General features: G+C 39.2%; 1 protein-coding gene across 6 annotated transcripts in view; it reads left to right on the top strand.

The window, feature by feature from the left end:
- Positions 1-16,079, top strand: part of PPP2R2C (protein phosphatase 2 regulatory subunit Bgamma) — a 136,106-nt gene that overhangs the window by 99,626 nt on the left and 20,401 nt on the right. For all 6 annotated transcript variants that reach the window (XM_051618604.1, XM_051618605.1, XM_051618607.1 and 3 more), the window contains one exon: positions 5,517-5,681. In XM_051618604.1, the coding sequence (XP_051474564.1) occupies positions 5,517-5,681 (165 nt within the window). The remainder of the gene's footprint in view (positions 1-5,516; positions 5,682-16,079) is intronic.

Below are 16,079 nucleotides of genomic sequence, written 5' to 3'. Positions count from 1 at the left end.
TGTAGTACTGAGTAATTTTCAAGTATGGATCAATACCTTGTATTAGCAGATAGTCCAAGGCAGCTTGAAAGAGCACTGCTTATGCAGCAGTTTCTGCTTTTGTGGTTCAGAAGAGGCAGATGGTACAATGTTTATAATATAACCCATGCAGTACATGCTTTTAGAGGAGCAGTGTGTGAATACTGTGAGATAAAAAGCATTGACACTGTGTCTGTCAGTGGAACTTAGATTATAAGCACTGGGTCACCTCTCTGCCTAAGGTAAAATGTGGAATTTGAAGAAAAGGCCAAATCCATTAACCTATTGACAATCCATTCCAGAAACCTTTGACTCTTGAACAACAAGTCTGAAAAAGAGAGACTCAGCAGTTGAACCCTATCTGGTGGTGTCCTTACTGTCATGACATGCCTGTTGTAGAACTGGCATTCAGCAGTGAAAACATACAGTGTATCTGAGAAATTAGAAGAAAGAACTAAGTGGATGGTTATTTAAGAGTTAGGTTCTTTCTTTCATAATAAGATTGACATAATGACATAATGGTGTTATTAAGCATACTGAGGTCTGATTCTGTCCCTTCTACTCTGATACACACAACCAACTGTAGCCATTTGGAATTCATTCTCTCAGCTGACACTTGGTAGGGGAGTGATACAACCACCATGTAGGAAGTGTAAGACTGGGAGAGCTTGATGTGAAAGCACTGCAATTCCCTCTTTGTAATGAAAATAGTGTGCACTAAATGACTATCAGAGGAAACCACTCAGAGAAATGCTTATATTAAATGTGTAGAGCCTCAGCAGGACCACAGTAGTCAATTATCATAAACTGAAGCCCTGGCATCTTCTGTGAATTGCTCTTGATTTTAACTACTAGTTAGTGAATCTAGGACTAAGCTAGAATGGAGGTGTGAGATGCAGACAAAATTAGGAGCTGAAGCAACCCTCTATGGAAAATACAGGGAACAGCCAGCTTTGGGAAGATATGTTATGCTGCAGTTTGTTGTGGTTTTTTTGAAAGTGCTTAAAAATTGCAAAAACTCAAATGCCACACAGAGATCAAAATAAAGTATCACATCAGCATATATTGAAATAAGAAAGATGAGAATTTTGGGTTTTTTTATTGTTATGAAAAATTCTGTCTGGCTTTTGAAAGAAAGCCACTGACCTGTATTGCTGTTGAAAAAAGGGGGTCAGTTAATTTTTTTCCTGTAGCCTTCATTGGACTATACCAATGATTTCCTTCTTGCAGTGATTTCTCAAATAATAAAAAAAATATTCCAAAGCAATGAGATTCAATCTTCTATATGCTATAGTTTGTGAGTTGTAAGTTTGTTGTCTACAAAATTCAGTTTCTTAAAGAATCCCTTGATGATTTGAGGAAGATGAAGAACTTTTTCTTTATGTATACTGTTCACTTCAAAGAGAGTTTATTCTGTCTTGAGGAGACTGGTATGTTTCCATTATCACAGAAGGAAATTAATTCTGAAACCTTTTTTGCTCAGCAGGAACCCTGTGTATTTTCCCCATTCTCATTATACATGTTTTGGCATGAGCATAAAGTGGGCGTGCTCATTTATATTCTAGCTGATCAAGTGTAGAAGTCTGATGAACATGAATTTTGGATCAAGGTGAGGGTCATCTTTGTAACCTGCACTGAAAGGAACTTTATGGAGTAACTTCTCCCTGAAGAGAATATTCCTGTTAGATCAGTGGCCCAGAGGCAGTGGAACAAATCTTCTTCCATCCTCATTTTAATATCAGCTGCACAACAGCAGCACAAAATACTGGATTAGAACTAAACATACCATATAACTGAATTGTGTACTTGGATCCCATCCCTCACACTGCTTATCAGCGCAGGTTGTTAATCATGCCTTTCCTTATGCTCTTTCCACCTTCCTCTCCCACTGTTTTGGTTCTCTTCCTCCCCTCATTCAGATCTCCTTTCTTCTTCCAGTCAGAGAAGCAGCATAGACACTCTTAGCCAAAGTTAAAGGTTCATTGCCTTAGAGTATCTTTGTTGCCTTTCCCAAAATGAACTCCTGGTCTTGTAGCTCTGGTAACCCCTCTGTAAGAATGTCATCTCTCACCATTTGCCTCCACTGAACCTTGCATTTCCATTTTGCTGCAGAGAGCATCTAGACATCTGTTGGCCTCTTCACAGCTTTGTTCTGTTTCACCGAGCCAAGCAGTGGAGGAGAGACCTGGTATATAAGATGGCAAGCACCTGGGTTATGAGGGACAGACATGTTCTTTTTTTTGCAAGCACAAAGATATTTTCTGTTCCTTGTTATAATGTTAATGGATTAAAAGACTGCCAATCATTCCAGCCTATTGCTGACAAGGCACCAGTTCAGGCTTCCCTTGCTGCAAGTATCTACTTGGGATTGAAATGCCTCAGTCTCGGCAGGGATGTGTGGGAGTCGAAGCACTGTGAGTATCTTTCTCATTTTCTTAGAGAAAATTCCTACCCTGTTCAGGCACGGGAAGACCAGCTTTTTCAGGATAACAGAATTATATCCCAGTGTATGGCCAATGGTGGGCTCTTCGGTCTTTCTAAGATAGCTTTGGTCCTGGTTGTTTTGTCCACACTCTGAAAATGAGCCACATTACAACAGGAGTCAGATGTAACTGGTTTTTCAGATGTGAGCGGAAGGGAAGCCATTAGCATAGAAGGTGACTCTACAGATTTGTGCCATTAGAATACTTTTCCCTTTAGCAATGGAATCTTAATTTAATCAGTTTCTGCCAGATTCCCTCTTCTTTGAGCCCTTCAGGTTCACCAAAGGGCCTGTTTCTGAAGCACACTGTCTGCTGTGCATTGTTGTGCTTAAAAGGAAGGAAAAGACACAAAGGGAAGATGGAAAAATAGAAATGCAAAGTGTCCCATGAGAGTAGCTTGCCCTTACCATGTCATGCTAGTTTAAATACAGTTCCCATGTTCCCACACATCACACATCAAGCTATACTTGTTTTCAAATAGATGGCAAAAATCATGAGAGAAGGAAAATGTGCTCTTGTGTTACGTGTTCTTCTTTTGATACATTGGTTTCTGTAGCTGTCAAAGCAAAGGCTGTTTTCCCATCTATTATTACAAATGCATTTGGGGTAAATCTCTTCTGCAACTCTCTATTCCCTTGGTTGTTTACTTCAATACAAGTGTTATTGTTTCATTTTTTCAAAATCTAACGAAACGATGAATTTTCAGTGGTGCATTTTCTCTGTGATCCTCAGTAGGCAATGAGGTTCTTTCTCAGTGGAGAATTAGATCACATCTGGAAATGCAGTCTGTTTCAAGTATTTTCTGCTTTTCTGGCGGGAGAATGGAATATTTAATTTCATTATTTAGCATAGGGTTATTAATTGCATGTGATGAAGGGAAATTCATCCATATTGTGTTCAGCATCCAGAAAAATTATACTTACTATGTCTGTTTCGCATACTCTATTTATATTTTATGTCTTTCTCATCATTCAGCAATTATGAACCTCTCTGCTGAGAGGTGAAATTCTTCTATTGAATTACTATAATTTCTCTGAACTGAAAGCAATGCAATCACTGAATGCCATTACTTAAAGATATTTCTTGACACAGATTCAGCAAATAAAAATGGCTGAATAAAGGTTATTTTTTCCTGTTGATTTAAAAAAATATTTAATGATGCTTAATGAAAGGAGTAAATGAATGTTGCTACCTTGTAACATTCATTGCATTAATATTAATAATGATGGATTCCTGGAGTTGGATGCAAATGTGAGAATGCAAGTAAGCGGGAGTACAGTTGAAATGCGGTGTTAATTCATTCCCAGTTGTTACTAAATCTCACAAAATATTCATAGTTTTGCCGATATTTTCCTTTTTAAATCACTTGGTGTAAAAACACAACAGTGGGATGTATTTGTCAAAGCAAAGTCATCAAGATAATTATCTCTGAATCATTTGTGTTATGTTTAGTTTCAATGTAGTGTCCCAGATCTGCATTCTTGGGAAAGATCAAAGTAAGGAGTGTAAAGGTGGTGCTAGACCATGACTCATTCCCACAGAAATCAATTATAGTTCTTCCATTTGGGAAATGGACACAGTGGGAACAGAAACAGGCTTGGTATCCTGATATGTGGTTTCTCTTCCCATCACTAAAGCACATTTTCTCATTTATCTTATCCTCTGAGATATTTAACTTTTGAATGTCTGCTGATTCAAATTTTATGCTTTGGGAATCTAGGCACTGAGATGATTTGTGTTTAGGGCACTGAGCTGGGACTCAGTAGATCTGAGTTTGTTCTGTCATTCACTTCCCATGTGATCTTATGCAAATCCTTTATTGCCTCTTGCACAGCCCCATCAGTAAAACAGGGTAATGTTACTCTTGTTCGAAGGATTTGTTAACATTTGGGTGGCTTACCTACGGCAGATTGCTGAGGGTGGTATGAAAACGTACAATCTTATTCAGATGTGCTGCTTTACATATGTCCTTCATTCATTTTATGCTTCTACACCTCCTGCTTCCTTACAACACCCTCATGGGACTCTGTCTTTCGTTCTTTTATTTATAAGCCATCTCCCACAGGCTGGCCTTCTCCTCCAAATACATGCTAATTGAGTCCTGGTTTTTAAGCTCACTATGGTAGGTAAAGTGTATGATTGGATACATACATGTTGGAGAGGCACTGCGTGAGCTGCTCTTCATGTGGATAATCTTTGGTGATCCAATGGACAGGTTTGTGTTTGGGAAACTAGATCTTTGAGGTATTTTTGTTCCAGATATGTCCACTTGTATGATTCAGATGTACAGTTCTCAGTCACAGAAATTCATACTGATTTCAGTAGTGAACATCATTTACATCAAAACCCAAAAATGACATTTCAGATACTTCTTTGGCAAGTATTCAAATAGCAAAACCAATAGGGTGCACAAATGTTTTAGAAAGGATATTGTATTACTATATATTCACACAAAACAATTTGCATAAATGCTTCTGTGTTTGCTACATTTGCCTTTGCAAAAAAGTACATATATTGTTTGAGGCTTTTAACTTAAGCTGTGTGTATTTTGTAGCCTTAAGTTGCATGATCATAAAAGCAAGTGAGCCTTTGCTGGAGTGAGTTGATCTGACCTGTTCATTGTACCCTGTCAGTCAGTATTACCTAGGACAGAGCAATGATTTCATTAGCAACTACAGGAGATGCAGCTGCCTGCTTTCTACTGGTTTTAATGAAGGTGAGAATTAGAAAATCCCTGGAATGCTGCTTCTTTCATGTCTGCACAGCGTGGACAAATGTTCACCTATTGATAGCATCCCCTGTTAGAACCATTGTTGACTAGTGGCTCTTTGAGTTTAGTGTAGATGGGGCAGGTATAGAAACTTAAAACACCTACTGCCAAAGCACTGAGTATATCTTTATCTAAAAGCATTAAATGTTTGAACATAAAGATAATCATGTTTCCTTCATGAGGGCAGTAAGAGTAATGGTTTTCCTGCATACAACTGCATTTTCCTTAATGAAGCTTCCATTCAGACATTGTAGATATAAAGCCAGCCAATATGGAGGACCTGACCGAAGTGATTACAGCCTCTGAGTTTCATCCCCACCACTGCAATCTCTTTGTCTACAGCAGCAGCAAAGGATCCCTGAGACTCTGTGACATGAGGGCATCAGCTCTCTGTGACAAACATTCCAAGCGTAAGTCCTTGCTTCATTGAACCCCAGATGTCATTAAAGTGTTATTATTCATGGACAGTGTGTAGATGTGTGCATACCCCAGTGTATTAGCTTCTCAGTTGCTGGCATAGTTGAAAAGAAAACAGCAAAAGGAAGAAAATTTTCTCGTGTTGGAGGGGACAGTCTGGTGTGGACCTGATTGAGGCCTGGCCCTTTCCCCACCCCCACCCCAAAACGCCCCCTGCAGCCTCCCTCAGCACGTGATGATGTAACCAGGTGTGATGCCATTGGGGGTGATGTCTGCAGAATGGGGCCTGTGTTTCCCCTCATACTGGAGGCTGAGGCCACTGTTGGCCTCCTATGGGGGCCTCCACCTATGGGGCTTGTCAGCCTGGCTCCCTGTGTCCTCCACCCCTGAGCAGGAGTGAAGGCAAGTGGGCAGCTGGCAAAAATGCCAAGAGCACTGTCTTTTTGTGCCTAAGATGGTTTAGAGGTCATGTGGGTGTAGGTTGGACTTGATGATCTTGAAGGTCTTTTCCAACCTTAATGACTCTATGATCCTATGATCTATACAAGTATTACCTATGAACTTGGTAACAGTCATTTCTATGACAGGTCACCCTTGTGGTTCTTATTGCAGGGGTCAGTGAAGAATTCACAACGCTCTAGCAACAGGGAGATAATTCCTAACAAAGGAAATATTGGAGGGGAGTATTTAAGCAGATGACTATACTCATATATATTCTTGATACACAGCTACTGTTCTGAATACTCCAGTCAGTTAATTTTGTGATGTAAACTGCCTTCAAAACTTAAAATCAATTTTCTGGATTAAAAAATGTCAGAGTCCTTCCTAAAAATTTAGTCCAGCATTTCTTATGTGTACTTTTTCAATAATGTATCTGTATAGATACAGAGGAAGCAATGCAATAAGTAATACTGGGGAGGGAAAAAAAAAGAGAAGAAAAAGATGCTGTGTTAGAAGGTGTCATCTGTCCTAGGTTCAAAGTTGAAGGCAGCCTGGGCTGCAGTGATCATGCACTAGTGCAGTTCACTATCCTAAAGTGTACAAGGCGGGTGAGAAGCATAGTCAGGACTCTAAATTGTAGGAAAGCAAAGGTACTGCTCTTCAAGGAGTTAGTGAAACCTGGGAAATGGCCCTCAGGGACAAGGGAGCAGAGTAGTGCTGGCAGATCTTTAAGGATGCTTTCCATAGACTGCAAGAGCTCTCAATCCCCAGGTGTAGGAAATTGGGCAAGGAAGGCAAGAGACCAGCATGGCTGAGTTGAGACCTGCTGGTCAAACTAAAAGGCAAGATGGAACTGCACAGGCAGTGCAAGTGGGGTCAAGTATCATGGGAAGAGTGTAGGGACATTGGCCGGTTGTGTAGGGATGAGGTCAGGAAGTCCAAGGTGCAGCTGGAGCTGAGCTTGGTATGGGATGTAAAGAAAAACAAGAAAAGGTTCTACAGGAACATATACCAGAAAAGGAAGGTCAAACTGTACCCCCCTGATGAGCAACAGTGGCATTGAGAGCACCCTCAGCAAGTTTGCTGATGACACCAAGCTGAGTGGTGCAGTTGATATGCCAGAGGGATGGGATGCCATCCAGGGGGATATGGACAAGCTGGAGAAGTGGGCCTAGGTGAACCTCATGAAGTTCAACAAGGCAAAGTGCAGGGTCCTGCACCTGGGACAGGGCAACCAGAGATATGAATACAGGCTGGGGGAAGACATGCTAGAGAGCAGCCCTGTGGAAAAAGACCTAGGGGTATTAGTGGATCAAAAGCTGAACATGAGCCACCAATGTGCAACTGCAGCCCAGAAGGCCAACTCCATCCTGGGCTGCATCAAAAGAAGTGTGGCCAGCAGATCAAGAGGGGTGATTCAGCCCCTCTGCTCTGCCCTGGTGAGACCTCACCTAGAACACTGCATCCAGCTCTGGTGCCCCCAACACAAGAAGGATGTGGACCTGTTGGAGCATGTCCAGAGGGGGGCAACAAAAATGATCAGAGGGCTGGAGCAGCTCTCTTATGAAGACAGGCAGAGGGAGTTTGAGTTGTTCAGCCTGAAAAGAGAAGACTCTGGGGGGACCTTATAGTGACCTTCCAGTACCTGAAAGGAACCTGTAAGAAGGCTGAGGAAGAACCTGTTCACTAGGGCATGTAACAATAAGACAAGGGCTAATGGTCTAAAGCTAGAGAGGGTAGATTTAGGTTGGACATTAGGAATAAGTTCTTTTAATCTGAGGGTGGTGGATCACTGGAACAGGTTTCCTAGAGAGGTGGTGGAGGCCCCATCCCTGGAGACATTCAAGGTCAGGCTCGATGGGACTCTGAGCAATCTGTTCTAGTGTGAGATGTCCCTGCTTATTGTAGGGTGGTTGGACTAGAGGACCTTTACAGGTCCCTTCCGACCCAAGACATTCTATGATTCTGTGTTGTATGATTTGAGGTAGCCTGTGAGACTTTGATACAGAGTCACCAATTGATGACAGTCTGTATCTGAAACCTACATAAGAACAAGGAAGTAAAATATTAAAATGTGGGTCTGTGTCTGTTCTCAAAGTAAAGAATGAAGGAATGTGCATGTTCATAATGTCTTGCTATCAGCTCTGTATAGTCTAGATAAGACAGAATATGGTTCTTCCCACCAGTAATCTGGCAAACCTGGGCACTTTGCCTTGTGCAAACAACCTGTTTATTCCTTCTGAGGCAGAAGACCACAGAAGGCGTTGCGTGGTGTGGCTGGTTACTGTGAGGAGCTGAGAACCAATGAATGAACTGTGGTGGCTCTGCTTTAGGACAGGCTCTTCAGGACTGAGGCTTCCAGGACACTTCTGTCTCACAGAATTGGCTCTTTTGCAGTTCAGTTTCTTTTGCAATGTTGAAGTATCAGGAAGGAAATTCAAGAGAAATTCTCTTAGTGCTAGGGGCACAGAAGAGGTTCTGTATGAGTCAGTTCTTACTTTAACCTTTTGAGGTTGGCTGAAGAAAACATTTGAATATTTAAATGTGACATAAACAGTGCACAGATTTAGCACACAAGCTGATTTTTAACTAAAGTAAATCTAGTAAAGAGCCTGTGGCTAGGACTTTTGGTTGCAAGGAGAAGTGCACATGCTCAGAACCTCTTATGAGGTGGCCTCCAATTATAGAAAATAACCTTTCAGGACAATATCCTAAGCAGAGAAGTGTTTCACCTTTGTTAGCTTTATTCTCTTGTACTTGTAGGGGAAATTCAATAGTGAAATTCATGGTATTTCATTGCTGTGAGTTATCCTGTCCCACTTAATAGTTTTATTCCATAGTACTTCCATTTCTTCCTACTAATAAGGCCTCCATGCCCATGTAACTAAGTGCCAAATGCCAGTCATAACTTATTAAAACAACAATACGGTAACCCTGGATGAAAGAAGGCATTTTATGCCAGAAGAGAGCACAAGGTCTAATGGTCATTGATTAAACCCCATTTTCCAGATCTATGAGTTAGAAAATAGCCATTTAATGTAGCATTGCTGCACTGAACTCAAGTCAAGCTCATTGAAAAGCTGAGTGTGTCTCCCCACACACATACAATACAAAATGGATACAGCAATAGCAGAACTTGAAAAACATTAAAAGGAATAGGCACACATCCTGCTGATAGGAGTGGTTTGAGTACAGCTCTCAGAGGCCAGCAAAACTAATTATATGAAGCTCATAGCAACACAGAAAGTTGTATCATAAAAAAAATCAGTCTAGAAAATCAAATATTGGCATGATTGTCTCTTGTTGTGCCTTTACTGTGCATTTGATTCCTCTTTGCAGTTGCTTTCCACATTGCGTTGACCTACTCTCCTAGCTCAGCTTGCCTTTCCACCTTTCACCAGAACTGACCACTTCTCAACCAAACGAGGTACAGTGACTTTACTAGTCACTGTAAACCCTCCTGTTCTGCCATGCAATTGTACTCTGTTAATTCAGTCTAATATTACTGAGTGCTCTATTTCAGGTGCTCTTCCGAAGTTGTAATGGATGTGCATGTTTTTAGGGATAAAAGATCCAATGTAAAACTTATAAAAAGTACCTGGGTGCTGAGCATATGTTGTGAACTTTTGGTTTTGCTTCTTCTTCAGACCCTTTGTTATTAAAATCTCTATAGCTGGGCTAAACAAGTCTAGAATGCCAGGAATATTTACTATGCCATACTATATAAATAAATTTCATACTAGTATCTGTAGTGTAAGTCACTGACACAGGATTTTAATAAATTACAGCATTCGTGAGGATTTCTGGTTTGTTAAACTCAGTGGCAAAATCTCTCTTTTCAGCATTAGTGGCAGCAGCACTATAATGTTTCCCTTATAAATCTTTCATGGCTCTGACATGGGAGAGACAAGAGACTTCATCCGTATCTGCTCATCCTTGGTGCCTATGCTGAGATTTATTAGCAAGCTGCCAATTTGTGTGATGAGTTGTAATGGAGACCTCTGTCCCTTAGAAAAAAGATCTTAGACCACCAAATTTATCCACAAGGCATTGCATTAAAAGAATATCAGGTCAGAAGCTGAGTTGTAAATGGTCATTGAGACACTGATAAGCTGGGAAAACGTGTTATTTTTCTAATAGACCACCTGAAACTGCTTCTTGTGACACCTCTTTAATAGACCATGCAATACTGGGCGAGAGCAATCAGAAGCAAAACATATGTAGTCCTTACAAATGGATATCCAGGAAAGCCTGATCTGTAACCATAAGGGAGATGATACATACGTAACACTATTCTGTGTTATTATCAGATTTCATAAGTAGCAGGAGAGAACTCTATCAAGATATTCCAGATGTGAAAATTTAGTATTAAGATTAATACCCAAGCTTATTTAGCATGTTAGAAGGATGGGAATAAGGAAGAAGTTGCTCTTGCAGTTCACAGGTTTATAGGAAAAGATTTAGAACAGATATGAAAGTCAGACTCAAGAAGAAAAAAATGGCAAATTAATTTAAATAATACGGAAGCTTTAATCTAAAAAGATATTTAATCTAAATAGCATACATGGCAAACATGGGGAAGATGCAACGAAACGGGAAGCTAACAGCTGCCGAAGTATCATTAACAGTGAGCAGATAGCTGGGAACATCCAATAAATAAAAGAACTGGCCCCCACCCCAAATTCAATACGTTCTCATGCAAGGAATTCAGGCAACAAGGAAGACAAGCATAAGGAAACTGTTGCAGTAAGAGCATCCTGAATAAAAATACTTATAGCACTAGAATATGCAACCGTTAACAAATAGTTATTAATTTGGTTTTGATCTTTTCTTGCTAATACTATGTTCAGAGTTCCTCATAAATGTGCATGGAGATAATACCACTCTTCCAAACAGCTTGTAGACTAGATAGATGCATATGGCTGTTTCAACAAATCATAAATAAAGCAGTCAGCTGAAGAAAACTGAGCTTGAGCATGTGAAGTCAGAGAAAAACAAAGATCTTTTTCAGTAGTTCATCACAAATACCACATTCTGTATTAAGTGATTAATAGAAACTGTATAGGTATGCAACATGGAAATCTAAGTCACTCAAGAGCATAACTCCTGTTGATATTCCATTTAATAGCCTTAATACCTTAGAGTCATTGCAAGTTGTAATCTATTTAAAGGCCTTATGTTGCTTTAAGGGTGTTTTAGTGTTCATTTCTCAATATGTATTTGTAGACTAAAACCCTGTTTCTAATTATCCTTTACTGACATGCAAAATTCACAACAAAATACTTCAAGGAAGAAGGAGCTGCTGTTTCAAGCTTTTTGCTCTGTGTGCCATGGTGATCTTTAAAATGCAAACTTTGGGGTTACATAATGCATTCAGCCTCTGTCACCATCAGCTCATGCTTTCCTTCCTCCAGACAGACTCCACAAGCTTCTGACATCTGGGTCAGTAACAGGAGCCATTTAGAGCCTCCCTCCCTTTGACGAAAGAAGCATTGGTAGATGAGAGGCAATCCCAACAGCCATCTTCTCTGGGCTGACCCTGCAAGAGGGCAAAGCATCTCATCTGGTGCCTTTCCAATTCAATGGGATAGATATTAAAAATCTTAAAAATATAAAAGGGTCTTTGCAGCAAGGAAGAATGAGTTTGGAATTTGGTTTGTGAGCCAAAGATGGTGGTGGTGTCTTTTTTTCCTCAGAGCACTTTTCCACGTTTTTGTTTGAAATCTAGGCGTGAAAGAAATGCCAGCCCTTCCCCAAGGATAAATGCCACTGTTTTGTCAGTCCAGCATATAACTCAGTTTGGCTTCTGGTTTTTTTTGAGATTACCTTTGATTTTAACTTAAGAATTCAGAACTGTGAAAGCAGCTGTAACAGAAATCAAGGAGAGTCTACTTGAACATGTTGAATTTTTAAAATTGAATTAATTATGTTTACCAACTGTTTACAAGAGGTTGGAATTTCAGAGATGAGACTGCTTTCAGGCTTCTAACTGAATGTGGATTATCTTTCATTTGCAACAGGGAACAACCAGATGCACAAAAAAGCCTGTGAGAGAATATGCCTGCTGGATTTGCTAATTAATATCAGCCCTTCCAAATGAATGAGTCTTATTGTATGACTGGAAAAGAGACAACTTGTTTTTGTTTTATGTGAGCTTTGTATCTAAAATCCACTTTTTATTTCTGCATCTGGTCTCATGTCAGGATATCATCTAAGAGAGGACCATTCAGCATTCTGCTTTTGTGCACTGAGAGGCCACTGTCGAAGTAATGCCCACGTCAGGCAACGTCTGCAGGGTTTCATGTGACGGGAGTGAAACTTACCTGAGCTTTCATAATAATTTGATCCTGTGTTTAAAGAAAGACTTGTTCTCCTTATGATAATTCTGGATTTATTTTATAAGCATGCACTCCAAAGGCATATATTCATTGCTGATTTTATATCCCCAATGAAAAAATGTGCCTGTATCCTGATAGTTTTGTAATTATGACTGTCACTAAAGATCTGTTACTACAATTTCATGCATGCTCAACTAGATCCTAGGAAGGATCATACCTTGTGCAGGAGTCCCATTTAAATTTGATAGAAGGTTGCCTTTAGCATGGGCTCCAAAGCTTCCATTCTGCTCAGTTTGGATGAATGTATAATAAAGACATTTAAAACATGGCTAATGAAAATTCAAGAGTATTCCTACAGAAATGCAATTATGTCTATATAGTATTTCCTTCAGTTGTGAAAGGTATGTTAAATCACAGGAAGAAAAACCTGATTTATGTACTTCTAGCTATCAAATAGTAAGAGGAGAGAGAAAAGCCTAAAGCAATGGCAAATGATTTATGATCTAAGAGGTGTTTCATTAACCCGTCTCCCCCAACCACACACAGATAAAGCAAATAATTGCTGTAAGATTGCTTTAATTATTCAGTCTATTAAAATTCCTGTCTTGTTTGCTTAATTTTTTAATAGCAACAAATGCTGCTTTTCAGTGTCTCATGAAAGCAACCTTATTCTTTCAAGATCCTTTTTCACTGGGGGAAAAAGAACCCTGCTAACTAATGTTACATATCAAAATGGGAAAGACACATTAATTATGTCCCATTAACTGCATGGGATTGCTCACAACACGTGGCATTAAACACACACATAAGTCTTAGTGAAACTAAAGTTTAAAGAGGCTTGATCTTCTAGATTAGCTTTGCAGTTTTCACTTCCTTGCTGTCCTTAGCACCATTTCTCTTTATTAACAAACTCACTGGCAAAGTTACATTAAGATAAGCAACTCTGTAGCAAAGCTCCTACCCACTGATGTTTAGCTATTGATCTGGCTTTGCCTTTCAGCACTCATGCACTATCCCTTGTGGTTTGTGACAAGCTGCAGCAACTCACTGCAGATGGTAAAACAGATTCTTAAATATTGATTTGAGGCTCCACTTCTAAAAGCTGTACTCTCTAGAGGTATTGATGAGTTTTATTCTTGGGTCGTTAGATAAAGGAATGCTTTACAGTAGGTGGAATTTCAGTCTTTTGGTGTGAAGGTAGCTTCAGAAACTTGCTTTTACTCAGAGAAGGAAAATTATGTGTAAATGACCAGGGCATGAAGAGATGCCCTCTGAATTATAAAAAAACAAATAGAAAATAGCATTATAAGAAAATACTGCTTTTTTAGTTGAAAGCAGGATAAGCAACTACAGGCTGCGGCAATATAAAATGTTAAGTAATTGTGGTTAGCTATTTGTACTTCATGTATTATAAGTGTATTTTATATTGCTTATGAAGGTGGAGTAAAAAATTTCCAAATGTAAAACTGTATTAATCAGGGTAGAACTTAAGTACAAGATTGCCACATTAGCAGAACATTCTGTTCTTGAAAGAGAATTTCTGAAGGAGGCGAATGTGAGTGGATTAGCTTAATACAAAACAATAAAACATTTAGACATAGTGAAAAATCAAGTAAATAATAATGGTAAATCAAACTATTATCATAAAGAATGAAAATAAAAGGCATAAAGAGACTGTGAATTTCCAAAGGAACTTTGCAGTTGCTCTTGATTCACTTAGAATGAACTCAGGAACACTTTCATATGAAATCATAAAGTAGATTTCAAACATTGCATAATGTTGACTATATCTGAGCAGGCCAGAGGTCCTTCTAGTCCAGTATTCTGGCTCTGTCAGTGGGCAGTAGCAACATCAACAGAAAATGTAGAAACAGAACAAGTGCATAATCTTTAGTCTCTGCAGTTTGCAGTTGGAAACTTGGCATTCAATTACTTCAGTGAGAGTGAATTTACTACATGTAACAATACTCAAATGGATGTTTGGGTTTGTTTGTTTGTTTATTTTCCTTGAACTTGTGCAGTTACTTTTGAACCTGTGTATGATTTTTACCATTCCCAGTATGTTCCAGAAAAGTGTTCAGTAGTTTAATTAGGCACAATATGAAGGACCATCTGCTCTGTACTTACCCTTTCCTGGTTTCACTTGGTGACCCCTACTTGTTGATTGGAAGAGACAGTGAACAAAGTGAACTGTCGTTCCCTATTCATCCTTTCCATGCCACTCTTAATTACAAACCCCTCAGGTTCTCCTAGGCTGAGGAGTCCCAGTGTATTCAGTCATTCCCTGCATGGAAGTAATTTAATACTTCTGGTCATTGTTACTGCCCATTTTTGTGTCTTGAGACCTCAACCAATTTTGAGATAAGACCAGAACTACACATAGCTCAAAGTATGAGCACATCTTGAATTAAATGGCACAAAAAACGTAATGCTTTCCATGTTGAAGGCTAGCAGCAAGTGTCATGGACTTAAAAAATGAATGTGGTTAGGATTTTTAGAGAAATTCAGTGAAATTTCGATTAAGTTTTTTAAACTAAATTTTGTGAAATAATGTGATGGAGCAAATCACAGTTGTCCTGGGGGATGGTGGTAATTTGCCATCTCAACGTATTATAGTTAAATAATTTTTAGGATTTTTATCTTAGGATCATATATTGTGAGAAACATCTAATTAGTGTAATCATGTATTCCAGAAAAAGGAATGTTTAAAAGTGTTCATTTATCAGTTATCAGGAGAACATACTGGTTCTGGTTCCTTCTGCAAGTTGCTGTGGCTAGTCTGTCAATATGAGTGGAATTCTACACATTTCAAAGTACTGTTTTCCAGTGCATTTTGATCAGGTATTGTGGCTATTTTCAATCAGGATCTGAAGTGATAGAGAGACTTAATTTAGATGATGAATTGTTTGGCTGAGGACTGCATCTGTTTTTTGTGTTTATGAAATTTAAGGCCCACTGACAGGTTACCTGTTTCACCACCAGTATTTCCAGATCCAGTTGAAATACACCTGTTGAGTAACCCAGAGGTTATCTGTAATTATTCCTTAATTCAGCCTAACTGCAGACTGCATGCTTGGATTAAAAAAAAAAAAACAACACAAAAAATCCCAGGAAAATTATTCTTCCTCTCTTGTTCCAGCTTCTTTGCTGTCTCTGACCTCTGTGGTCCTCTGCTTCCTCATTAACCCCACTACCTCTTCTTCCAATGTTGCCAAAACTGTCTTCACCCATTTCATTTGTAGCTGTGATCCTTGAAAAGGAACTGGCATTTTTTACATCCTTCAGCTGTCTTTGGAAGGAGAGTTAATACATGATGCAGGATTTCAAGGACTTAAATCTAAAGAACAACAGTTAAATGCTATGAAAACAGGTTTTCAGGACAGGATACCAACTATAAATAGCATCCTCTAGAAAAAAGCTTTAATGAGTTATTATTTGTTCATAAGTAGAAAGAAAATAGCTTCAGAAGAAGCTTTGTTTTTCTGCTATAAGGAATGACTTTTTAAGGCTGCTTATAATTTTATCTTATGAATGATGGAATTTCTTACCCAAACTGGGGAGCTGCTAGCTTTCATCTGCAATTTTTCCCTGGTTTTGTTTTTGTTCCCGCAC

Source organism: Apus apus, chromosome 4, assembly GCF_020740795.1.
Source record: "Apus apus isolate bApuApu2 chromosome 4, bApuApu2.pri.cur, whole genome shotgun sequence".
Classification (NCBI taxonomy): domain Eukaryota; kingdom Metazoa; phylum Chordata; class Aves; order Apodiformes; family Apodidae; genus Apus; species Apus apus.
The sequence above is the reverse complement of the archived record's forward strand: the minus strand, read 5'-3'. Positions and strand labels throughout refer to the sequence as shown.